This window comes from Zea mays, chromosome 5, assembly GCF_902167145.1.
Source record: "Zea mays cultivar B73 chromosome 5, Zm-B73-REFERENCE-NAM-5.0, whole genome shotgun sequence".
NCBI lineage: Eukaryota > Viridiplantae > Streptophyta > Magnoliopsida > Poales > Poaceae > Zea > Zea mays.
The window spans coordinates 72761206-72785742 of record NC_050100.1 but is presented as its reverse complement, the minus strand read 5'-3'; the positions used below and the strand labels follow the sequence as shown (position 1 = coordinate 72785742).

The following is a 24537-nucleotide window of genomic DNA, read 5'->3' as shown; positions in this document are numbered from 1 at the left end:
CACAACCTGTATGAGGGATTGAGGGGGCATTCCTTTAACAAAATCCAAACAATTCTTAATTTGCAATACATCACTATCAGCAAATTCAACGAATTCCACAAAAAATTGGTAAGATACAGCATGATGTTGCTAATTGTTTCAAAAAAAAACACTGCTTTCTCATCCGCACGTTCATGCCGATGTGAATTTTAAGGGGCGGGGGGGGGGGGGGGGGGGGGGGGCGTCATCCATGTGAGTATTCAGGAAGCAGCATCCATTAAATATGAAAAATTGCTTGTCTGTCAGGCACCACCTTGTGAGTTGTGATTGATTACACAATCCAGGGCAACGCTGATGCCCGTGGACGGAGGAACTATGCCTTTTTCCTAGTGATCCTGTCACAGGACAAGCTTTGCGTCAACTAACTGATGGTACAAACATGTGCAAAAGATGAGAAGATGAGGATTAAAACCTGAAGCAGTGGATCCCGAGTGCATTGGTGATCTCATGAATAACTGATGTAGCAAAATGCATGTACAGAGCCACTGCAAAGGTCAGAAAAAAACAAGGCAGATCAGAGTCCATGCTCTCTTACAAGGTAGGTAAAAAAAACTCGGTCGAGAGGCCCGGTAGTATTATATTTAGAAGAGACCAAAACATGGTCTCCACCGAGAAAACCCCCAAACCCTAGCCCCCATTATTAACGGGCCGATCAACTACCCACTCTGCAACGGCCCAACCGGAGGGTGGCGCGCATGATATTGATACCCAAGAGCGGGCAGACGGGGCACATCGAGGGGGTTTTTTTAACCAAGCCCGAAATTCGTCCCTCGAGAGAATCGAACCCGAGGCTTGGAGGTGCTACTCGGAAGCTTTAACCATTATGCTAGAGACCCTTTCGCTACAAGGTAGGTAAGATGAGCCACAAACCTACAGTCAGTCAGTTTTTTGAATGTGGTCAATTTGATGTAATGGTAGGCTTTGAGCTACTCATCTAAAGTTTTCAAACAATCAACCAGAAACCATTGTTCTTAAGGCGTCGCCTAGGCGTCCAGGCGGAGGTCCAACGCCTAGGCGCCTTGCCCGCCTACCTCGCCTAGGCGCCTTGCCCGCCTACCTCGCCTAGGCGCCGCCTAGACGTCCAGGCGATAGTCCAACGCCTTGTCTCGCCTTACCGCTTTAAAAATCATGCCAGAAACACTGTAACCATGATGATGGCTTAGCAGGGTTTAGTCTCCATAAACAGAATACCAAAAGGAATATTGCTCTTTGAGAAACAAACACACCCCCAAAAAAGTACTTTAGCACACAACTTCCCACTCGTTGCTGGAAAAGGTAACCATGAGAATAAATAACGCAGTACCTGTAAATAGGCAGTACATCAGGAGCACTAGCTGCTCATCAACGAGTGGATTTCTGCGACAATCAATGAAGATAAAATTAGATGGGCTGTGAAACTATTGTTACAAAAAGGATAATGGAAGAAGGTATCTAGGTGCAGACCCATCATCAAGCCGGGCAGTCAACGCGTTTGCAATTGCAAATGGAAAATACGCAAGGGACTGTAGAAGGATAAATACGATTTTTTAGTAAGGTCATAAATGAGGACGGTGTAAAAAAGAACAAAGAATGATTGGGCTTTCCAAGCAAGTACCATGCACATCCCTGTTTTCAAACCCTTGGGTTCATCACACAAGTGAGCCAGAATCATTCTTCCCTGTGGAGCAATATAAGCAGATGTAAAGTAATGTTCATATTTTTACTGCACTACAGTAACTGAAAGAGGGCATCTGTAAGAGAAAAATAAAATAAGCATGAGATCAGTGTCTAAATTATATTTTTGGCATAGCCTTAACAGGAAAGTGGCATTTATAAGTGATCATATACACAAAGAAGCCAAGAAAAGGACACAGATAAACAAGGCATTGATTGTACAAATGCAAATAAAAAACTAGTTACAACAATTGGCGTTACCACAAGAAATCCAAATGCAAAACCAGTTCCAATAATTAGCAAATGTGGTTGGGTTCTCATTATATCTGAAGGAGAAAGGTAGGACCTGCATAAAAATGCAATATCATTCAGTGATACATACTAGAGGCTACTAAACTTGTAGCTAAGATTGCTGATTGCCCAGTTCAAATTTCTTGGTAGAGTGATGCATAACTGCATACACGTGAAGCAAGCAAGGGTCTCAAAAGACTTACCAGACAAGAACTCCAGCCAAGAGCAAACCAAAAGGAAAGAGCTGCCAAAAAATAAAGAAAATCAGATGAATGAAAGAAAATCAGAAAAGTAGGGAAAAAAGGAGATAAATTTAGAGATTACCATGGCTAGTGCCAGAAGCATGCTTCCTTTTCTTGCTTCAACGACTTTATATACATTGTGGATGCTGTACAGTTGCAAAATTAACTTTATCAACCTTATATTATATTTAAATAATACAAAAATTCACAAATATAAAATATAAAAAGCTCAAGCATTAAGTAAATGAGGTAGTGTTCCACTAGACAGCAATACTTGCTTCGTAGCGATTCAAAAAGGTACTAGAGCATCTAACCAAGAGTCCAAGACCTAGATCTTAGATGTAATGTGCATGCTTATGCTTAAGCACCGAAAGAGTACATAATTGAGCAGTTGATCTATTATGCCTTTCCATCAAGCGTTAAAAAATAAAAAGTTGAAACAAAAACTGGACTTAGGTGCCTTTTGCGCAAGTCTGATAATGACTTTAACTAGAGCATTAAAATCACTTAGTTTGATAGGGGGTGTTTTAGATATATTGTACATAAACATGTATCAGCGAAAAGGGTATCAATTCATTCAATTGGTTCGTTGCAGCATTAACTAGCTCTGGCAGTATAACATTCATGTACCAGCCTATCAGGTGGTCCATTTTGCAACTGTGATTTCACTTTAGTCATTTCACTTCGTAGCTAGACATCAATTAAGGGTTAAACTATTCGTTTTTTATCAGAAAGATTAATTAATCTTACATAGGAAATAATATACAGAAATGTAGATTAAAATGAACTTATTGTTTCTTTGGACTTTAAACTGATAAAAAAATATAACAGCGAATGTAATTTTAGAGGGCTTCACAGATAAGATTACATGACCATATAATATACAAAAAAATGATATGGAACACCAGGTAGCACAAAATACCACTTGAAAGTAATACATGTTGTCATGCTGTACTTACTTAGATCCAATTGTTGGGATTACAGCAAAAGCAATCATAAGACATAGCACAATGTCATACACCGGGATTTCTGGGGAAGAAGGCAATGAGCATAAAACCTCAGTACAGGTGAAGTCAATTTGTCTTCTATTTCACAATGAAGCTTTTACAGAGTATTAAGGGGAAGAAAAATGCCAGGAACATGTGATATAGATGGTGCTAAAATTAAATAAATTGGTGACCATATGATAAATACAAATACATAGCACCAACCATACCAGAGATAAGAGGAACCCAACCCAGCAGGGGCATTGACTTCTGAAAATCCTGTGCCCACCACTCGGCTCCTACAAAGGAAAGATGAGCTATAAATACCACAAACCACATGGTTTTGACTTTTGAGTAAAGGCCTCATACATATATGCACAGTGAATTAGCAGAGGAACACCTTTATTTGAAGTTCAACAGGAACCTTATAAACATATAAATTGACAATTCAAAACAAATTGTACCTGTGAAAAAGGTGAAAAAATGGCACAAGTAGATCAGCATAAGGCCTTCAGTTGGTCCGTTGACTATAGGAAGAATAAGTGTATTTGTAAAAAAGCTGCACAGAACAATGAAGCATGAAGTTATACAGGAGAAAACAAGAAATCATTTCAACAAAAAATAGAAAAGAAAATGTCAAGATAAACAACAAAATGTATATAGTTGTGAAGCTTGACAGGAGTAGTGCTTTGCACTTGCAGAAGCTAAGCTGTGCAAATCTCAGCAGGATAGTGGGTAGCTGAATTATATCCCTATTTATAATTATACAAGTGTTCCAGAAAGCATTCAAGAAAATTGCCCATGCAACAACATATATTATGCACAACAGCACAGGACCAAATGAACCACTAGAACAAAAGTAAGAAATCAATTTTTGAGGTCCATACAGGATAATAAAGGAAAATATATTGTGTTTGTTTTTTTAAACAGAGAGAGAGAGGGAGGGAGAGCCTCCAGAGGACTTTAAGAGTCACATGGGACATGGGAGACATTAATCTAAAGAACTATGACCCATTTGGCAAGATATGTATATTACAGAAGTATTAAATGTGCAAATTGGTTTAGAACAATGATTGATCCTACGACAGCTGGATGTTCTATTCATCAATGGTGGGCAAGGAAAGAACACAAGAACTCACTGTTCCCAGGTTGCGAAGTAAAATGGGACAGCTGAAATGAACCAAAACCAGAAGGTAGCCTTTCCACACATCGCCGTGCTTCCAAAAGCCAAGGATTCAAACTAGTATATAAAAAAAATGAGCTCACAACGACTTGAAAATCATTGCACTTGAAATAAAAAATATTGACAGGTGGTCTTACAGCACACGCAAGCGCATCACATCCTGCACAGGATGCAAACTTGTCAGCATCATACGATATTTCTTAAAACTGAGTACACCTACTTAAATTCCAACTGGAGATTACCGTGGTCAAAAAGCTCGCCTAGAGGACTTGATGAGTTGGTACGCCTTGCTTGTTTTCCATCCACAGCATCAAAAGTCTGCATAAACAACATTCGATGTAAACTAAAAAAATGGAAGGATTGACGTGATATTTCAATAAAAAATGAAGCTATTAGATCCAGGAAAACCGAAAACCCCAATGAGAAGTTCAGAAAGATATTCAGGGATCCTAAGATCCACAAAATTGATTACGAAAACCTAGATACCATGGATGTGAAGATGCCTTGAATTAAAAAGAAGTGCTAGAAGTGCACATAAAGACTTTCAAACCTGATAAAGAAAGAGAAGCAGTCCATGAGCAAGGTGAACCCATCTGGGGGGTGCTGTATCTAGATGGGGTGAATATAACTGCACGTAGAATGGAAGCAATAATAATGCTCAAACTTTCTGAATTATTAGTAGTGTAGTACTATGATCATCAAGAAAGGAAAAACTTGCACATATATTATATATATAAGAACAATACAGGACCATTTCGTATGTATTGAAAACTTTACTTACAAAGCCAAGGAATGCTGATGTCAGTAGAAACATGAAACCTGTCAGTGTAATCTGGAAAACAAATGCATCAATACTCAGGATTTCAACAAAAGAAGCACAGTTCATTGTAACAGTATGTGAATTGAACTCTTACCATGTTCGGTCTGCAGATCATCCCAGTATCAGTCAACCAAGACAATGAATAAAAAGATAATGTTAGCACTCGGCGCGGATATCTAGGAAAAAGAAGCGACAGCTTGATGTGTGCAAGCATTAGGTTGAAGGAAGAACGCGAGCATAGTTTACTTAAACTAATCCGGAAGAAGTAGAACATATGCAAACCAAGCTTTTTCGGCCTTGCAAGACGGGGGCACCTAGCAAAAGCCGTTGATTTTGTGGCTGTGTGCAGCCCCTGTCCCTGTAGATTGCTCACCAAAGCTAAAGATGGTTCCTCAGGCTAAGCTAAAGGTCGGGGCCCCGGGTTACAGAACATTAGCGCCATGAAAGCTCGAATTTGCCCAGATCAGGACAGTGTGGCCAATAGGAACGGAATGGCAGCAAGATGGTGGAGGCAGGCAGGCAGGTAGCCACCATCGGGGGTCTGAAAACAATCTTTAGCCTGTAACCGGAAAACCAATCGCTCGCAAGACGCATTTGGCAACGGAGAGCACGGACGGAGAAGCAATAACCAAAGAGAGAGGGGGGAACGGGAGAGGAGGCGGCTTACGGGAACCATAGCGGGAAGATGTTGACGAATCGGGACCAGAAGGGCTGGAGGATGTACTTGGCGACGAGCGAGTGGTCGACGCCGCTGTACTTGTAGCGCCGCAGCGTGGCGACGCCGTGGTGGCCAATGTAACCCATCTCGCTCCCCTCGCCGCGCCTCGGGACGGACGGAGTCAGACGGACAGAATAGCAATCCCCAGATCTGAATCCCCGGAAGAGGAGAACACGTGCGCGGGAGGCGGCGTGCCCTGTGGTGCAGGAGAGACCGCCGGCGCCCGGTTGCGTCACAGCCTCACAGGGATGGTCTGACGGGGAGCGAAGAGGACGGAGGAGGAGAAAACCAAGCGGAATGAACGGGTCGGAGGGGGAACGGGAACTGTGCGCTTTTGCGGTTTGGTCCCTCCGCTTGCACCGTATTATGTCCGCTCTAGTCCTTGTGCGTGTGGCTGCAGAGCCGCCGTCGGGGACCGGCGGCGGCGGACAGGACAGGGAGGGAGAGAGGGACCACGGGACAGCGGGCAGCCAGAAGCAGAACCTGCTCCACTTGGGCCGTTTTTGTGCGACTGGATGTGGATGGGGTTTTCTATTCGGCGATGTCGGAGTCTGAGAAGAGGCCCCTGCTACCCATGGCAAGGGTGCACCGCGGGCTAGACGAAATGTGTGGCTTAGGTAGTGTTTGGTTCAGGAGCCAACTAGAACGGAACCGTTCCATCCCTGATTCTAGGAATGGAGCCGCTCTGTTTTGTGTTTGGTAAGCTGGAACGGAACGGCTCTGTTTTTTGTTTGGTTGCAGAGTGAACTGGAACACAGTGGCTCCATCCTTTGTTTGGTTCTAGAGTGAAGTAGAACGGAGCGATTTCATTTTGTGTTTGGTTCAAGAGTAAAACATAATGGAGTGGCTATGCTCTATATTTGTTTGATGAGTGCAAATAGATAATTTTCTCCATTAGTCAATCTGTATTTTAAGATATGACACATTCATACAACCATTAGTCATATCTTAAGATGACAAATATAACTATAGATCATAAAATGTATAATAATTACTCCATAATCTTACACATGACTCATCCATACAACCATCACAAAAGTGTTATGTCAAAAATAAGTTTCATAACATATCACACACATGTCCATACATAGTTTCAAACAAACATAGGTCCTTACATAGATCCATACAAATTGTGAAATGTATTATTAGATTACCATAAAGCCTAAAACTTCTCATTAACGAAGTCGGTAATCATAGAGACCTTGTAAAGCAATGGCACATCCATGAAAGCATGTGCAATGTCAGGATTAGAAACCAAATGAGAATAATACTTGGACTTGTGCGCAATCTCAAATCCTGGAATATTGTCTACAGCTTCAAACAAACCAGCTGGCAAAGGTTTGTTTGCTGCCTCCTTGATGGCACTGGCTAGTGTTTGAGTGGCATGCTGAAATGCTTCAACTAAGAATTCAGTACCATTGTCTTCCCTCTTGGCCTTCTTGGATGGTTTAGTTGCAGATGTTGCTGCAGTGTCATTCTCATGGACAGCACTAGATGTTGCAATACACCCTTCCTTTTGCACATCTTCACCATCATCAACAGCAAGAGGGTCATTTGATGTCTTTGCAAATCGTCCTGATGCAACACTATTGCCAAAAATTGTAGCAAGGTTGCCATAATAGGGAAGAGGCTTGTTTATAAATTCATCATCACCCTTGTTTCTTTCATCCTGCATGCAATAAGATAATTAGTGCATAGACATCAACATTGCATTCAATAAAAAACTATGATGAAGCAAAATATATTACCTCAAAATGACACTGCAATACTTGTTTGAATTTCTTCTAGCAAAAACTATGATGAAGCAAAATATATTACCTCAAAATGACACTGCAAACTATGATAATTAGTGCCTAGCTCGGTTCATATTCGGTTTGACTCGAATCAAATCGACTCGTTTGAATTTCTTCTAGCTTTCGTTAACGAGTCAGCTCGCAAGCTAAACGAGCTACCACATTTTAGCAAAACAAAACTATATACATGTCATTTACTGAATACTTGATGAACATGTTATATATATGTGAGGTGTTTATGGCATATGAGTTAAACTAATGATTAATGACATATGTCTATGTGTTAAATTGGTCTATGCAAATATAATTGTGGGTTAAACTGATGAACATATATGTGAATTGTGAATTGATGAGTGATGAATTGTGCTAATTTGGTGTTACATTGACGTGGGTTGTGAATCTATGAGTATAATTACTATTTTTTCTATTGTTAAATTAGTTTAAAACTAACTAAAAATTAATTAGTATGTATATATTTTTCCCGGTTTTGTCTCGCGAGCTAAACGAACCAGCTCGAGCTCGTAAAAGAACCGTGTCAAATTGATTTTGTGGCTCGTTAGCTTAACGAGTCAGTTTTGAACGAGCTGGCTAGTTATCGAACCTATGCACCGCCACCGTGCACTGCATTGCATGCACGAGAAACGGAATGTACTCCGTTTAGGCGCCGTTCGGTTGTTACGGATCGGTGGGTCGGAACGATTCCTAACCGGATTACTTCTCTAATCTATATAAACTTTGATTAGCTGGAACGATTTCAGGTGCAATTTAGAACAAACGGACAAGGCCTTACTATGTCAGACAACGGATCAGAAAAGTGGTAAGGTCCGTCCGGGTCCGACGCACATAATGCTCCGTCTTTATTGAAGGAAATTAGCAATTTACATGATAATGTAATACTAGACGGTTGCATTTTCCTACAGTTGTTATATATTATATAATATATATCATATAAATAGGTATTGAGATATTTCTAAACACTAAGTTATGTGTGGTCTGATGGTTAATACTAAATTTCTGAAGTAAAAGTTGTAGGTCCGAGTGATCGTTTTGCACTATTTTTACGTGTGGGGCCCACAGGACACGACGCCAAGGAGCGACGCGTGGTCGAGACGCGTGGAGCGGGCCCAGAGTATCAGCGCGAAAGATAAAGCTTTGGTAGCATCAGGTGCCCAGTTAGGTTCTTAAGAGAGTACTAGCCAGTTGTCGTGCTTTGCTAGGGTTCTATATACCATATAAATATGTACTAGGTGGGTGCCTGTGCGTTGCAACGGAAACATAGAATACTACGATAATTTATGTAGAAATATGTGTTATAGTGTTATAAGAAACGATTTTGTAATCTATTTCTAGGTGAGTTGCCGATGCGTTGCTACGGTTTCTATATATCACAGTTACGTTGCTACGATTTCTATATATCACATAGTTAGACCTTGTTTAAGCAACATATAGTATAATGTTCATGCGTTGCGACGACATACAATTTCGTCTTCTTTGAGCGTTGCACGAGCACATGTCACAAGAGCTCAAACCAATAAAACTGAATCAAATTGGACCACGTGTCAATCAGTGATTGACAAGACAACACATAACTCTTACCTTTCAAATGAGTTTCTTGTTGCAGCAACTATCAAGCCAATTTCAGATAAATATTAAGAAGAATTACTGCTATCACTTAACTATAATATATTAATCCTAATAAATGAGATGGTTGTCCTTTACATAAACTTTCAGATAACCAAAAGTAAGATAAAATAACACACAACTCAGCCATGTTTCCATATCAAATAAAATAACACAACCCTACAGGACCAGAATAGCAAATGAAGTACATAAGAATAACATAGAGAAAAGTACTAACTCCATAAGAAAAACAAATGCTTAGTTGATTATAGTTTTTAGTGAAAATGACGAAACATTCTGCTCTGCAGAGTGGGATAGAGAGCACGAAGAGAATAAATATATAAGTTTATTTTCTCTACGGTTTATATATATCAAGATATGTTTATTTTCCTGGACATGGGTTTACCTAAAAGGGCAACAAATGTTCAAGGTGGACAAACCTCCACAACAACCTCAAAGAAGCTTCAGTTGAACCATAAGCAAGCATATAGTTCATCTCCATGAGTATCCTTCCCTGTAAAGATTGCATGTAAATAAATCAAATATTGAAATCAGAATGCATAGGAAATAGCAGATGTCCTGTATGCCCTACAATTGGGACCATAACAAAATTCTCACCTAGGAAAACAAAATGTTGTAAAGACACCAATATTGAAATCACTTGGTGCACAACCATGTTCATGGTATTGACTTGTACCTACTATTGCAAAGATGTTTATCGATATGCATTTACGAGTGTAGTTTTGAGTTCTAAATCAATTCCAGTGGACAATCAGATTCTGTGGAACCAAATTGTGCATATATATATCACAAATTGCTATATTTACTGCACCTCTATATTCTAATCAAAAGCAATACATTTTTGTCGAACACGCAGAAGAGTTGTGTATCATTGTATTAAGAAGAAAAAGGGAAAGACCCTGGAACAAACATTACAAAGAGAAAACAAAAGCAATATATAAAGCAAGAACAAATCTAAAATGCAGTTTAAACATTTGGACCAGGCAGCTCTCCCAGGCATTGGACATCCAACGCATGACGCTGAAATGCATGTACGGAGCAGGGGTTGCCTCCAAGTTTATGAATGCCAATAGACGATATAATGGAAGTGACAGATCAGGTAATAGAGTAACTGCTACCCAAAACCGGCATATCTTTGTGTTGGCGCATGATCCTGTAAAACTTTAAAAAGAAAAGGAAAACAATCAGTTGATACTATTCAGGAATCATTAACAATAGTTGCCAAGAACCTAGACACTACTTGAGACAACGCATGCACCATTGTTTTTTCAAAATCATCAATCTAGTTTTTTTAAAGTTGGCGCATGATATTGCTTTGACCATAAATAAAAAGGGGAAAACATGGAAAGTTTGCAGGCCCAAGATTATATAAAAAAAGTGGAGAACTTTTCTTAAGACGCAAGTTATGAGTGAAACATGAAGTAGAGAGTTGACAACTGACACGAACCTTAGAGCCCCGTGCTTGTGTTGTTGGCCACCGACCCCGCTCGCGAGTGGCGAGGCCCTCCTCCTACGGTCCTACCAACATCGCCAGCACGGTGTGTCGCCACTGCGGCGGCGTGACAGAGACCGACGGTGTCCCCGCACCCTTGAGCGGTGGGACACACCCTCTCTCCTACCATGTCATATCCCCATTGTCGGAGGCACCACTACCACCAACAGCTTCGGGTGAAGGCGGAGATGGTGAGGTGGATAGGGAGGCAGCAGAGTTGAAGAGTGGGTCGGGTCGATCGACGGACGGGCGAGCGACGGTGAGGCAGATCAAATTGGCAAGCGACCTCAGAGTTTTCGGGTAGGATTTAGGGCCTAGGGCGAGGGGTTCACGATTTTTGGGGATTTTAGTTTCGGGTGGTGAGAAGGCAACCGCCGCCAGGAGTAGAAAATGGGGAAGGAAAGAGGAAGAAGCACGAGCTGCGTCGCATGGACTTTGTCGCTCGAAGGAACAAGCCCTGCATATCTCTGTTATCATCTCATATTCTGAATCTAATGTACCATAAATTAGATATTACACGGTAGTAGTAGCATGTACAAATTATTTGTAAAAGAAATAGTTGAACCAGATCATGAAGGATGTGGGATGCCTTTCATTCTTTTTTGTTAGTATTAGCACTATAGCAGGTAGTACGTTACACGCTATTTGCGAAATAAGTAGATAGATATATATACTAGTTGAGTGCCCGTGCGTTGCAACGGTATACAAAATATTCAGCAAAATGTTATTGCACAACAATTACATAAAAAAATACCACATATCTACTTTGACGCCTTCATTTGTTGTGAGCCAGATTTTGCTGCTCCACCATAAGTGTAGCCGCTTGATTGCTTCGTCCCGCCAAGATGCAACGATTCAATCTGCTCCTCTCTATCCTGCTCATAATTCCTCAGCAGGCACCACACATTTGCCCTGTTCAGCTCATCATCCTCTCAACTACCATCCAAGCCATCATGCAAGCTAGCAGTGTTCATTCCTATACCATTATTCGATGGAACTTCCTTGGCCGTCTGTTTGGACCTGGAATCCTTCAGAAATTTTGTTCCCCATAGACCACAAGACGATCTGCCTCCTCTCTAAACATGCTGCCCTGGTGCATTCTGCTTCACAGCGGTAAGCATCCTCTGCTTTCTTAATTAAGTTCCACTGCCTAGAACTCAGATCAACATCCCCATCTTAAACTATGTAGGAGCTTCTACACCAAGCGTACATCTATTTGTTTCGAAGCTTGCATTTCCTTCATTATGTAGGGGCTTCTACACCAGGTGTACACACATCTATGCTTTTGTTAGCATCTTTGAGACCAGGTTAAGAATGTTTACATAACTATAGTTCTATCTTCATCAATGAAGATAAAATCCATAAAAACGTTCGTGATAGTTTGCTTTTATGGCGGAGTATACATTTTTTAAGGTATGTAAATATTCTTAACCTTTAGAAGATGCTAACAAAAGCATAGAACGATAACTAATGTTTCTGCATCTCATCATAACATGTTTATTCTGTAGCAACGCACGGGCATACACTTAGTACTTTCAAAAGAGAGGACAGATTCATTAGATATAGAGACAGGTACAATTGTCATGAATTAGATTATTCACTTGACATGAATGAAGCTAGAAATAGCTAAGGCAGCAAATATCTGATGATGAGAGCAACACTGTGGGGCATTTGCCTTCAACACGATTTCATGCTAGCTGCTATGCTAGGCACGATCTCGTCTTCTGTTTCTAGCTCCATCACTCGTCTTCTGTTTGTAGCAAACTCAGCCCTGAGATGTTCAGTGTAGAGCGTCAGCGACTTGTGGAATTCTGCAAAGCACTTGTCATGGACGTATCTGCGGTTGCTCCCAGTCCCAGCAGACGACCCAACGACTGTCCCAGACATGTAAGCCCTGCAAGCGTCGAGGATGGCACGCTCATGCTCGTGGAAGTGCCACAACACAAGGGTCTCAAAATGCTGCAGGGAAGGAGATGAAGCTATATCAATCAATCAATCAATCAAGAGATGAAGTATCCATTCATATTTGTTCAGCTCACCATTGGAGGCTTCCGGAGTGAATACAGCGTCGTCTTGCATGATCTGACGAAGGTCGTCTGATTGTAAGCCAAGGAACACCTCTCACCACCTGTCGTTTCAGCCGAGTTCTTGTATCCTGGCTCATTGAAGTATGGCCTGTCATTCAGCACGAGGCCCTGGATGGAGACCAGAACCTGCAGCATGGTGGAGCTCGACTTGCCCCACTTCTCGCACCCCTTGCCCCACCAGGTGTTCAGAAGGCTCAGGCACACTTTCCCGCTCTCGTACAGGTTCGGGTTCAGCCGAAGTCCGCCAGAATGGTAGTATACTTTCTGAACACACGACATCAATCAAGTATTGCTGCTCACTTTGAATGGAAGAAACTATACAAGAGAGGCAGAGGCAGGATGATGGAACCTAGTGCTTTATGGAGAGGACTATGAGGAACATGAGGAACCTAGTCTTTTTTGATATAGATCATCATCATCCCTACTCTGTGACATCACAAATTCTGTTCGGGGGAAATGAAATGAACATGAGGAACCTAGTGCAAGCTATATCATTTGAGTCCAGCAGAATGTTCGATATCCAGTCCCAATTGCTGGCCATGAATCAAATAAAAACAAAATGCATTCGTGAATCAATTGCCAGCAGAATCAGAGGCTCAAATATATTGCCATATGTTGAATCAAAACATTTGAATGCCAGCAGATTTGTTCGGTTCACTGCTGAAATTTTTTGACAGTTGTAAAATCATTTGTGGATATTTTCGCTCATACATGCAGCATGCAGTAATTTGGAAGATGAGGACAGCGCCTAGTTAAGATATTGTAGGGGGGCTCTCCTGTAGCATTTCATTTTGGCACATGCTAATCAACAAATGGAGCATGGAGCACTAATAGGCAAACCGGGGATTGCCCAATGATGAGCGAATGAAGCCCCCTGTACTGTAAGATCGGAGACTACTAACAATTTTTGTTTTTTCCAACTAAAAGACATGAGAAAGCAAACGGAGAATCTGCGACGCTATTGAAATCTGTCTTTTAACACTGACAATCTGCTCGAGCTTGTAGTCGAGACTCGTGAATGTCATGCATGTCCCAAACTCTTATAGGATGGGTATATGATATAGGATGGGTATATGTTATAGACTATAGTCACTGGATAAAGGAAGGCATCAAAATTAAAAGGACACTTAAGAACACCAGATTATGTGTGTCAAAAGTATCACAATTTGAAGATGGAAATCGTAATGTCATGCATGTCCCAAACTCTTCCTCAGGGCAAAAGAACTACAAGCATTGAGTAGAGTGGAGACAGGAGTACAGGATTACCCTATCAATCGTAGAATGATCGTATAGAATTAACCATAAATAAAAACACAACATTACTTCCCAAGGAAAATAGAAACATGACAACAACATTCTGGAGGATCTAATTCACAGCAATGCAACAGAATAACTAACAGACCAAATACACTCTCTAGCGTGACTGAATCTACACAAGAAACAAGGATTGGTTTGTTACTCTAATATTGTGAAAATAGATACACACACAATAGATAGGGGATCTGCTCCATTACCGTGTCGTGGTCATCGCAGTCCTGAGTCCTCGGGCGTACTTGATCTCTGAGTTGATGATGTCCAGTAGATCGGTATCTGAGAATGTGAATGTGTTGAGCTAGTTGTGAATGTGAATGTGCTGAGAATAAAATAATAGGATAGAGATATACACCAGGCCCCTAAAAATAAGTCATTTTCTGGATAAATTGAGAAAAGTTGTTGCCTGTTACTCATGTACAAATTTGTGAATATGTATCAACTGGATCGTGAAGATGACTAACTTTTTTCTAAAAGTAGGTGATAAACATTTAATTCGGATATCAAAGCCTAATTAGACTACCTTTTGTACAGAACCAACAATTTTAGCCTAGATGAAGTAACTGGTTTCAGCCTACATCCAATCCATGGTATGATTTTTCCCATATAATCTATTGCATAAATTAAGATCGATTTCTGGTACATTGCAATTTAATTCCCACAAATCACCTAAAATGCAACCAATTTTACATAGCTATACAGCTGATTGAAAATCTCCAAATGAATGATATAGTGCCAGGGACACTAACAGAAGTACACAACAAGAGAAAATAGCTCAGGAGGATGTAACATCTCAGACCATGGGTAACTTATGTTCATGGACACTAACAGGAGCTAAGGAAATGATTTCCACCTTCTATTGTCCATGCTAACTTAATAGTAACTGCAAAGGTATTACAAATTCAAAGCTGCAGCCTGCATAAACTGGGAGCTTTAATGTTAGGGCTACACAGAAATCACCTGAAGGGTCCAGTTTAACCAATAATAACATAATAGTGAATTGCTTGTTAGCTGGTCAAATAAAAAATCAGAATGATGCATAAAAAATCCAAAGGGAAGAGATATTAATGAGAAAGATAAGTACCAATAATAACATAATAGTGAATTGCTTGTTAGCTGGTCAAATAAAAAATCAAAATGTTGCATAAAAAATCCAAAGGGCAGAGATATTAATGAGAAAGTTAAGTAAAGAGCACATTGTAGTCGCTACCTTTCATAACTGCTGAATAAGACATAGCCTGAAATCTCTGCAAACAAGAAAAATATTTACTATTTCATGATTGAGATACAATGAACATTCTTAGTCCTGTAAACCCACTTCAGGTCTTCTACTATATTCTCTAAATGCAAGCATACCATAAAGCATCATTCAAACATTTTAGCACCCTATCATATGTTCAAATCCTTGCAAGGCAGTCATCTACTAATTCTAGAATGAACAATAAGTGGGGGAAACAACAGCTGCTATCTCAAGGTTGAAGCAAGAAATGCATTAAAACCAAAGTTCCCCATATGCAATTTCAGCTTAAGCATTAAAATCCAAGTCTCCATATGCAATTTCAGACCATGAAAAATTGTAGTTCAAGATTGAAGCAGTATGCTGAAATTTAAAAAAGAACCATACTTTTGCAAAGGAGATCGCAATCCAACCAATGACATCTAAAATTTTAAAAAGAACCAATCTTCAATGAATAGAGATGTTGTTTTGACTAATAAATTGATTCATTTTGAGCTTCGTTTCCCTTGTCCAGCTTGACCTCAAAACCAAAACCAGTTTGTATAGCTGCAACACTTATCTTATGCATGGAAACGTCTAATAGACGATCCTTTCCAACCACAACATCTATTCTCACTTGAGCAGATGGCTTATTACTATGTAAAAGTACATAAACTGATTTAATGATCTCAGAGAAGTACCATTGTTAAGGTATTCAAGCTGAAAGTGATGCATAGATAGAATCTTAAGTACCAATGCGAGCACTTGCCCAGGGAAGCACAAGGTTCCCAATGGCAAAGAAAGGTAAGTCCTGATACTTTATTATAAACCATAAAAATATAGTTTTTTGGAGCAATTGTTCTATGCAATTCAGTACTTCCCACATTATATTGAAAAGCGCAAGTGCAGAGCTAATCAATCATGCAACCAACCATCCATCCACCCCAAAGATCAATCTGTCCGCCGTCTTCAGCTGTATCATGACGGGAAGCAATCAATCAATCAAATCGGGCATGAATTGTAGATTTGTAGGGTACGGCGAGCCATCATGACGGCGGGGCGGCCAGGGGTTGCGGCTGCGGCTGGGCCATGAACGGGTGCTGCAGCAGCCGCATCGCGGACGAACGGTTCACTGGGTTCTTCTGTAGGCAGAGGCTGATGAAGTTCTTGAAGCCCACCGAGGCGTTGCACGGCGCCTGCGACGAGTCGGAGTAGCAGATGGCGAACATGAGCGCGGCCAGTCGCCCTGCTTCCCCAGGTTCTCGCACAGCAGGAAGCGGCCCAGGTAGAACTCGAGGATGCTGAGGCCGAAGCTCCAGATGTCGCCGGCGTACCCGTCGTTGAGGTCGGTGTTGATGCGCTCGGGGCTCATGTACGCGATGGTGCCCACGGAGGAGTTGCAGGGGTCCATGGTCTAGTTCAGGATGTGGCTGACGCTGAAGTCGGCGATCTTGACGCGACGCCCGGAGTCGATGAGCAGGTTGGAGGGCTTGATGTCGCGGTGGAGGTAGACGATGCGGCGGCGGTGGAGGTAGGCGATGCCCGACAGCACCTGGCGCGCCACGCGATGCGGTGGCTCTCGAGCGACCCCTGGTCCATGTACTCCAACAGGATCTGGAGCTCCCCGGCCTGCTCGTACATGCCGCTTTCCAGGATCATCGCGGCGTGTGCGGCGGGGACTGTGGGCTTGCTGGCGCGGGAACTACGGGCGCGGCGGCTGTGCTCGGCGGTGGGGACTACGGGGCGGCTGCCTGCGGGGGCGGCGGCGGGGACTGCGGGCGCGGGGAGGGAGGCGGAGCGCGCGATGGCAGAACGCAAAGTGTGGACGCCTACACTGCTAACATATAGAGTAGTAGAGATTAGCAAACCAAATAGCCAACAGTAGCAGCTCACTTATATATTTATGTACTTAATTACACTTAAATACAAAAGGGGAAACAACATTGTGATTACCTTTTTTGGTAGACCACAACTCATAGTTAATTTCTAGATAGAACATACTGAAGAAAGATGTTATTATACCTGGTGAGAGCAAACCATAAACTTTAAATCCTGAAAGGGAAATATGCCCTTGGGCAATTTCTATAAGTACTTTGTTGATTAGATGCCCAACACATGTTCTTTAAGTCCTAATGTGCCAAAGGTTTCAACCGCAAATCAAGGCATGAGGTATGTTTCTAGACTTAGTACATTTATTTTTGAATACTAATAAGGTTATCTAAGTGCTAGAAATAGTGCTGAGAAAAAAGAAGAAAAGGATTGCAAAAGAATTGGCTATGTGCAGCAAACTCCAGTTCGGCCTGGCACACCGGACTGTCCGGTGGTGCACCGGACAATGTCCGGTGCTGTAACACCCCAGGATCCACAAACACCCCAGAATGCTACTAAACTACACTTCTAACATTCGTATATAAAATTTCGACAACATCTCCTTTGAAAATTGCATAAACGGGGAAGCAACAAAGTATGAATAGATATCATGATAAAAAAATGTAATCGACATTAATAATCTGCTAGCAATGAGAAAACAACCATAACGGCATGAACTAAATTAACCAGTGCGCACAACTAGTTAGAAACAAACATCCTTTGACAAGAAGCTTCTAATTAAATCATGACTGCGCCTAAGCAGCGTTATTATGAGAGTGAAGGTGGATGTGCTGATACTTCCCACTTCCCTGGATGAGCAACAAGAACCTGCATTGAGTAATGCAAGAGTGAGATGAAACATCTCAGCAAGCGAATTGTTTTGACGAGATATTTAAACCACAAATTGAATTAATCAACATTTTAAAAGAATCACAATTAAGATCAGAAATACTTGTAGATATAGAACTCAGTAGTCCCAATATAACCAATACCATTTGATTTCCTCGAACAACCACAATAGGTTCTATAACACTTCCCTGCGTCAACAAAATCTACAAATATCACTTCTATGTATGCATAGGAGTGCAAAGTGTAGGTACTCTGTCTTCACAACTCTGAGGGTATAAAACCACATTATCTGCAAATATCACTTCAATGAATGCATATGAATGCAATGCATATGTCCTCTGCCTTCATACCTCTAAGGGTATGAAGCCGCATCGTACCCCTCCTCGGGCAACGTACGATGCTAAGTTGTACCGGTACGGTCGGACCATAAGTCACGACAAAACTTCAGATGCAAATGAATCATGCAATGCATATGGCATGATGCATTTATCAATATACTTCACTTCCTTCACATACAATACAAACCTCAAACAATTCTTCATCTTCCTTCAGATACAATACAAACCTCAAATAATATTTTACCTTTCTTCAGATACTATACAAACCTCAAATAATACTTCATCTGCCTTTAGATACGTGAATTAATCTCATGGGTCATACTCGAACCATAATCATCCTCAATATATGATTGAGCATCAATATAATACAATCAAGTACAACATCAACATAGAGTTAAATTATGAAAGAATTCAATAATTCTGAATCTTAGAGTGTAGGCGATAAAAATAACAAGTCAAAACAGTAGCAACCACCGCTACATTCACTTGCCTTCATCGAAGAAGAAAAATGTACTAGGCATGATCTGGAGTGTAGCCACTTGCTAGCAAGCATAAAACTTAGTACAAATATTTCACAAACATTTGCCAACAATCAACAAATCGCTCCTACACCTGAAACAAAGACCTGGTGGAAAACCTCCCACTCTGAACCACATACCATACAGCAGCAACGCTGTTTGTTAATTTTGTATCTTTAAAATTATAACAGTGGTGATATCAAACAAATACTCTAGGAGTATCTACACAAAATACTCTACAACTTCGGCATTCGATGGATAATTAAATTCTGCCATCTATAAGTTCTAAAACATCTGACAAGATAACTGACTGAATCTGTTTTAGACAGCAGCATAGTTAACTTTCAAAATTTCATATCTCACAAACTACTCAACCAAAAATCATGAAATTCTTCTGAAAGTAAGAACTTTTATCCCTCTACAAAAGTCTCCATAGCTGGGAGAGCCAATTCGGCCATTTACCTGACAAAACCTACCAGTGAACAGACCCGCTCATTTCTGTCAGGCCAACAGAAACAGCCACAGTAAAACAAACATAACTGGAGTTTCATAATTCATATGAATGCACTCTTTAACAATCTGGAAAGCTTATAAAATTATCTACAGCTTCTCTTACAAACCCAAGGTTTAATTCTGTTGATAAAATTGCCTAAATCTTAAGAGAACAGATTCTGCATAGAATTAAGAGACTGAAAAACTGCTATAATCAAACTGCAATAACTCTCTGATCTGATGTCCGATTGAGGTGTTCTTCGCGGCCACGGAAAGATCTACAAATTATCTACGACTCATATATAGACATTTTATTTTTTTGAGGCCACTAAGACCACGGAAAACTGGCATGAACAGAAACTGTCGAATCTGTCAATCTGCAGAAAACTAAATTCGAGATCAAAACCTAACCCCACATCTAATCCTTTAATTCTCATGATCCACAACCTCCAAAAGCACATAATTACAGGGAGAAACAAGGATCTCATCCATACCTAGGGTTTCCCCAAGAAATTCTGCAAGAAGAGATGGGGAAGAACATCTCCTTGATCCTCTCTTCCCTTTCAATTCAACGTGCTCCTCCTCTTCTCGATCCTTGCTGCGCGGGGGGAGATCTAGAGGGAGGAAGCCGTGGAGAGGGGCTGCCATGGGAGGAGAGGACGGCCAGCCCAAGGGGAAAGGAGGGAGGGGCGGCCAAGTGTGAGAGGGGGGAAAGGGGTGGCGGCCAAGTAGGGGCAAAAGGGGGAAAAGGCCACCACTAGGGTTTTCTTTGCGGGAGAAAAGAAGCGACACCACAGATGACTCCGATTTAGCATCCAATGGCCCACAACCCTTTTCCCACATCCACGCACCGAAGATCAACCTTTGGCAACAACTTTTTTGTGATATTATAGGTGCGCCAGGCTGGTCCTCGGTGAACTCGTCGCTCTCGGGATTCGACGACAGCGTACGGCTAAAAATCACCGGACCGTCCGGTGGTGCACCGGACTGTCCGATGAGTCATCCGCGACGAACTCGTCGCTCTCAGGAAAAGGATCAGCGGCGTACGGCTAAAATTCACCGGACTGTCCAGTGGTGCACCGGACTGTCCGGTGAGCCAACGGTCGCCAGCGCCAACAGCCGGCCACGAAATCTGCGGGCGACGCGTGGCAGCTCCAACGGACGGCAGGGGGCACCGGACAGTGTCCGGTGCGCCAACATGCCCGGAGCTGCAACAGTCGACTGTGCCCGATTTGGAAGGCAATCGCGCACCGGACAGACTACAGTAGCTGTCTGGTGGCGCACCGGACTGTCCGGTGCGCCACTCGAAAGAAGGCAAGGATGGACTTCCAAGTTTGCCTCCAACGGCTCCTAGCTGCCTTGGGGCTATAAAAGGGACCCCTAAGCGTATGGAGGAGCTACCTAAGCATTCACTAAGCATTCTAAGACTCCCACACTCCACCTCCACGCATTTGATCAATTGTGTTAGTGATTTGAGCTCCGTTCGAGTTGTGAACTCTCTGTGCTACGTTTCGAGCTCAAGTCTTGGCTTGTGTGCGTGTGTGTGCTGCGGATTTGTGTCTTGTGTGTGTTGCTCTTCCTAACCTTACTTTGTGCCTTCTTTGTGATCTTTATTGTAAGGGCGAGAGACTCCAAGTTGTGGAGATTCCTCGCAAATGGGAAAATACACTAAAGGAAATAGTAGTCAGATCAGGCGGTGGGGGACAAGATCTAGTGTGAGTAATAAGATTCAATTAATTATAGTTTCTGTTGCTATCAGACTACTTCACAAATTTAATAATGGCATTTATATTTAGGTTTATACAATACAAATGCAATTCCAAAATCATGCAGGACATCATCTATCATTTGATCTAAACCTCATAAGTAAATACAAATGGCCCTGAAATATTTACCTCAAAATATCCGATGTTCCTTGGGGCCTGCATCCCACGATGTTCCACCCTCTAGGGAAACTGAAGAATCAAATGAGTAACATAAATAATTGATCAGTTTCTGCAAATTGGAGTGCTGCCATATTCTTCTCACCTACCCCAACCCCGCATTGACGCCTGACAGATTTGCTCATACTAATTACAAAATCTCACATAAGCGGCACGGGCAGCTGTGACTTGTGAGGTGTCCTCCCTAAGCTTCAGGTGCCTTCCTTGGATTGGTCGACAGAGTGATCTTTTGGGATGTGATGCTAGTAATTCTTAGTTAGTATTGGAGCTAAGATGTTAGGATGTGCTTAGCTCAATTCTGGAACAGATGGAGTTTTGTGCGATCCGATTCAAGAAACCTTTCAGAAACCAAAAGGATATTTCAGGCAACCTTTCAGAAACCAAAAGAATATAGAATATAAAATAACTCATATCGTTCAGAATTTAACACTGTTTAAAAACATTCCAACCAAACATGGATACAATAATAATGAACAAACACAATACATCGATAAGTATCAACCGATCCCTTGCTAACTTTTAGCAGGAAGCTGTTTGCACTCACCTGCTAATAGGTAGTTAGATAGTGGTTTGAAGATGCATATGAATTGTTAGCACATATTAGAAACTCCAAATCTGCTAATGAAACTAATAGCAGCCCTTCAGATCCTTCAACAAATAATTAGCAGGTCTGTTTAGACCCACTCGTACAAATTTTAACTGCTAAATTTTAGTGCTAATGGATCTAGACATGCCCTTACTGATAAGCGTGTGGTAGTAAAAGATTTTAGCTCTGAGTTTTGTTTGTTGCAGGACTTAACAGATCCATAGAGAACCATTGGGCAACCTTATTAGCTTCACCACTGCAAGATCGTGAGAGGAAGAGAGACGAGAGAGTTTTGGTACACTGACCATGAAGAGGTCGAGCTCCTCGCCTCCCGTGTGTGCTCCGCCCGCCGCCGACGCCATGGGCAGGGGCCTCACCGCTATCTACGCGTCGATGCGTGGGAGCTGGTCCACGGGGGTGGCGATACGGTGGCAGGCGACATGCGCCTCGAGCAAGAGCTCGTATAGCGGGTGCACCGCAATGGCCTCCTTCTCCCTCTCCCAGCTGGGGCCGACGGCCACGACGCCTGAGACAAAGCTAGGGTTCGAGGCCGCCCCAACCGCGGGGTCCATCGCCAACGCGTGGTCCATCAGATCAAGGGAGCGCTACCCCAAGGAGGCCGCCGCTGTTGGGATCAAGGGACGCCTGTCCTCGAATCTGTACCTTGCACCGTCGATGGAAGCCGGTGGAACAGACTTGCAGGTAGTGTCGTCCTCGTCTCCACGGATACAACGTCGCTGCTTTGGGTCGTCCTCCCCATGGTTGCTCTCTTCTGGATCTAGTGGCGATGACGTCCCTCACCAACAACAACGACAGTTAGTAGGATTGGTAGGGTTGCGCAGGAGGTGAGGGCGCGGCGGAGGTCACGGCGTGCGTGGTGGGGGCGTCGAACGAGATCCATACGCGGGCGTGCGGGCGGGGAGGTCTGTGGTCAGACGGGGAGATCTGCATGTGCAGTTCTGGCAAAAGCACAGCTGGCGCGGTGGAGGCGGGCGCACGACAGGTGCAGGCAGCGGCGCACGGGGCGCGGATCTGGGAGGATTTGAGGTTGCGGATCCACAGCGCGGACGACCTTCCATTGCGGCGGCGGTGGGAGGAACGCCCGCGGATCTGTTGCGCAGCGGTGGGGAGGAGGGCCCGCGGATCCGCGTTGATTGTGGCGGCGCGGTGTCGACCGAGCGCTGATGGCGGGGCGGGTCCGGAGGACGGTCGCGGTAGAACCGTAGTGCACGACACTGTGGACGCCTAAAATACCTTCATATAGAGTAGTAGAGATTGAGATATTTATTTAGATATAATTATTTTTTATTTTTTTAACCACTAAGGTAATTCTGGTCTGGTAGTTAGCCTCAATTTTTTGGAGCAGGGACGTAGGTTCGAGTGCTCGCTCTGCACTTTTTTACGTGTGGTCTAGTGGTGGTTGCACGGGCGCTGGGATCCATAGGGCAGTAGCTGAGAGTGTGCTGAGCGTAGGGCCAACAGAGCACGACGCCGAGACGGGGGGCGTGTAGGATGGACCCAGTGTGTCAGCACGCGGGTTGAAACCGTAGTAGCACCAAGTGTTTTGTTCTTAATAATATATATAAGGAATATATATATAAATTATATTTTTAAAAGTTGTATATTAAATGTTTACATTATTATATATTGCAACAGGAATAATATACTACCAAAATAATTTAAATAACCAGCAGGGTGCTGAACTAGTGACAATGACGACGATGATAGAAAGAGATAAAGCTGTCAACATGTTGTCGCACACCGAGTTTTGATACGTACTCTCTCTGTTGTTCTTTTTAATTAATATACCACTTTTTAAAGCCAAATATTTTTTTTAATAGGCCATTTTTAGAAGTCGGATATATATATAAAAGGTGAGCTAAATGATATATTAATATTTATGATACATGTTTAATATTATTTGATGAACTTTTAGATCTATAATATTTATGATATATGGCTAAAATTATAGTTTTAAAAAACTTTGCTTTCAAACACGTCATAAGTTTAAAAGATAGGGATCAAACAACCCCTTAAATTGTGTTAGCGTACCATCCCACTCTCGGCCCTAACACGTCAACTGTAGACTCCACTGTCGCCTCTGCTGCTCCAATACATAGCTTATAGCATGCTATAACTTCAGTCCATAGCCACACCAACTTTTATTTCAAAATCGATTATCCGTACTGATTTTATTTCGACGCCTAAAAATACACAACATAGTTTTTTACTGCATTAAACATTATATATTACATAATAAGTAAAATAAAATTACATGATGATTAGAAAAATTGCATGAGATGAAAATTGCGTATGAAATGATCCCAACTAAGTGAGAGTATTTATAAATGGTCCGAGAATAAAATTTATGGTTCGCATGGACCAATCACATGTCGTCAAGTCGCTCTCGCCTCACTCCTCCCGCCCGCCCTCACCCACTCCAACGCATCGCCCCACTATCGCCCGCCTC

The 24537-nt window shown here is 42.3% G+C and overlaps 3 protein-coding genes, 1 long non-coding RNA gene and 1 pseudogene across 4 annotated transcripts; all 5 read right to left on the bottom strand.

The window, feature by feature from the left end:
• Positions 1 to 10: 10 nt before the first annotated feature.
• Positions 11 to 6475, bottom strand: LOC100285552 (ethanolaminephosphotransferase). Its single transcript, NM_001158443.2, has 18 exons — positions 5882 to 6475; positions 5309 to 5318; positions 5176 to 5226; positions 4945 to 5022; positions 4637 to 4712; positions 4532 to 4554; positions 4351 to 4451; positions 3676 to 3770; positions 3442 to 3510; positions 3185 to 3254; positions 2308 to 2371; positions 2187 to 2227; positions 1954 to 2038; positions 1634 to 1696; positions 1483 to 1541; positions 1343 to 1395; positions 452 to 524; positions 11 to 374 (listed from the first exon to the last, which is right to left on the bottom strand). The coding sequence occupies exons 1-18, from the start codon at positions 6016 to 6018 to the stop codon at positions 353 to 355; spliced, it is 1170 nt and encodes a 389-aa protein (NP_001151915.1). The 5' UTR covers positions 6019 to 6475; the 3' UTR covers positions 11 to 352.
• Positions 6476 to 6890: 415 nt separating this feature from the next.
• Positions 6891 to 7607, bottom strand: LOC103626541 (uncharacterized). The gene has a single exon (XM_008646955.2). The coding sequence runs from the start codon at positions 7605 to 7607 to the stop codon at positions 7095 to 7097; it is 513 nt and encodes a 170-aa protein (XP_008645177.1). The 3' UTR covers positions 6891 to 7094.
• A 1783-nt stretch (positions 7608 to 9390) lies between these two features.
• LOC111589271 (uncharacterized) lies at positions 9391 to 11310 on the bottom strand. The gene is made up of 3 exons (XR_002748269.2): positions 10814 to 11310; positions 10485 to 10527; positions 9391 to 9859 (listed from the first exon to the last, which is right to left on the bottom strand). It is a non-coding gene; the product is annotated as an uncharacterized lncRNA (long non-coding RNA).
• A 1004-nt stretch (positions 11311 to 12314) lies between these two features.
• LOC103628268 (probable ubiquitin-conjugating enzyme E2 25) lies at positions 12315 to 17309 on the bottom strand. Its single transcript, XM_020537679.2, has 2 exons — positions 12898 to 17309; positions 12315 to 12817 (listed from the first exon to the last, which is right to left on the bottom strand). The coding sequence occupies exons 1-2, from the start codon at positions 13222 to 13224 to the stop codon at positions 12536 to 12538; spliced, it is 609 nt and encodes a 202-aa protein (XP_020393268.1). The 5' UTR covers positions 13225 to 17309; the 3' UTR covers positions 12315 to 12535.
• LOC109939501 (mitogen-activated protein kinase kinase 4-like) lies at positions 16496 to 17152 on the bottom strand (annotated as a pseudogene).
• Positions 17310 to 24537: the final 7228 nt, after the last annotated feature.

Coding starts and splice junctions, on each gene's coding strand:
- LOC103626541 (XM_008646955.2), bottom strand. CDS start 7,607: ATGCAGGATGAAAGAAACAAGGGTGATGATGAATTTATAAACAAGCCT.
- LOC103628268 (XM_020537679.2), bottom strand. CDS start 13,224: ATGTCGTGTGTTCAGAAAGTATACTACCATTCTGGCGGACTTCGGCTG. Junction 12,818..12,897: donor CACTCCGGAAGCCTCCAATG/GTGAGCTGAACA, acceptor CCTTCCCTGCAG/CATTTTGAGACCCTTGTGTT.
- LOC100285552 (NM_001158443.2), bottom strand. CDS start 6,018: ATGGGTTACATTGGCCACCACGGCGTCGCCACGCTGCGGCGCTACAAG. Junction 1,542..1,633: donor TGAAAACAGGGATGTGCATG/GTACTTGCTTGG, acceptor ATCCTTCTACAG/TCCCTTGCGTATTTTCCATT. Junction 525..1,342: donor GATGTACTGCCTATTTACAG/GTACTGCGTTAT, acceptor TGACCTTTGCAG/TGGCTCTGTACATGCATTTT.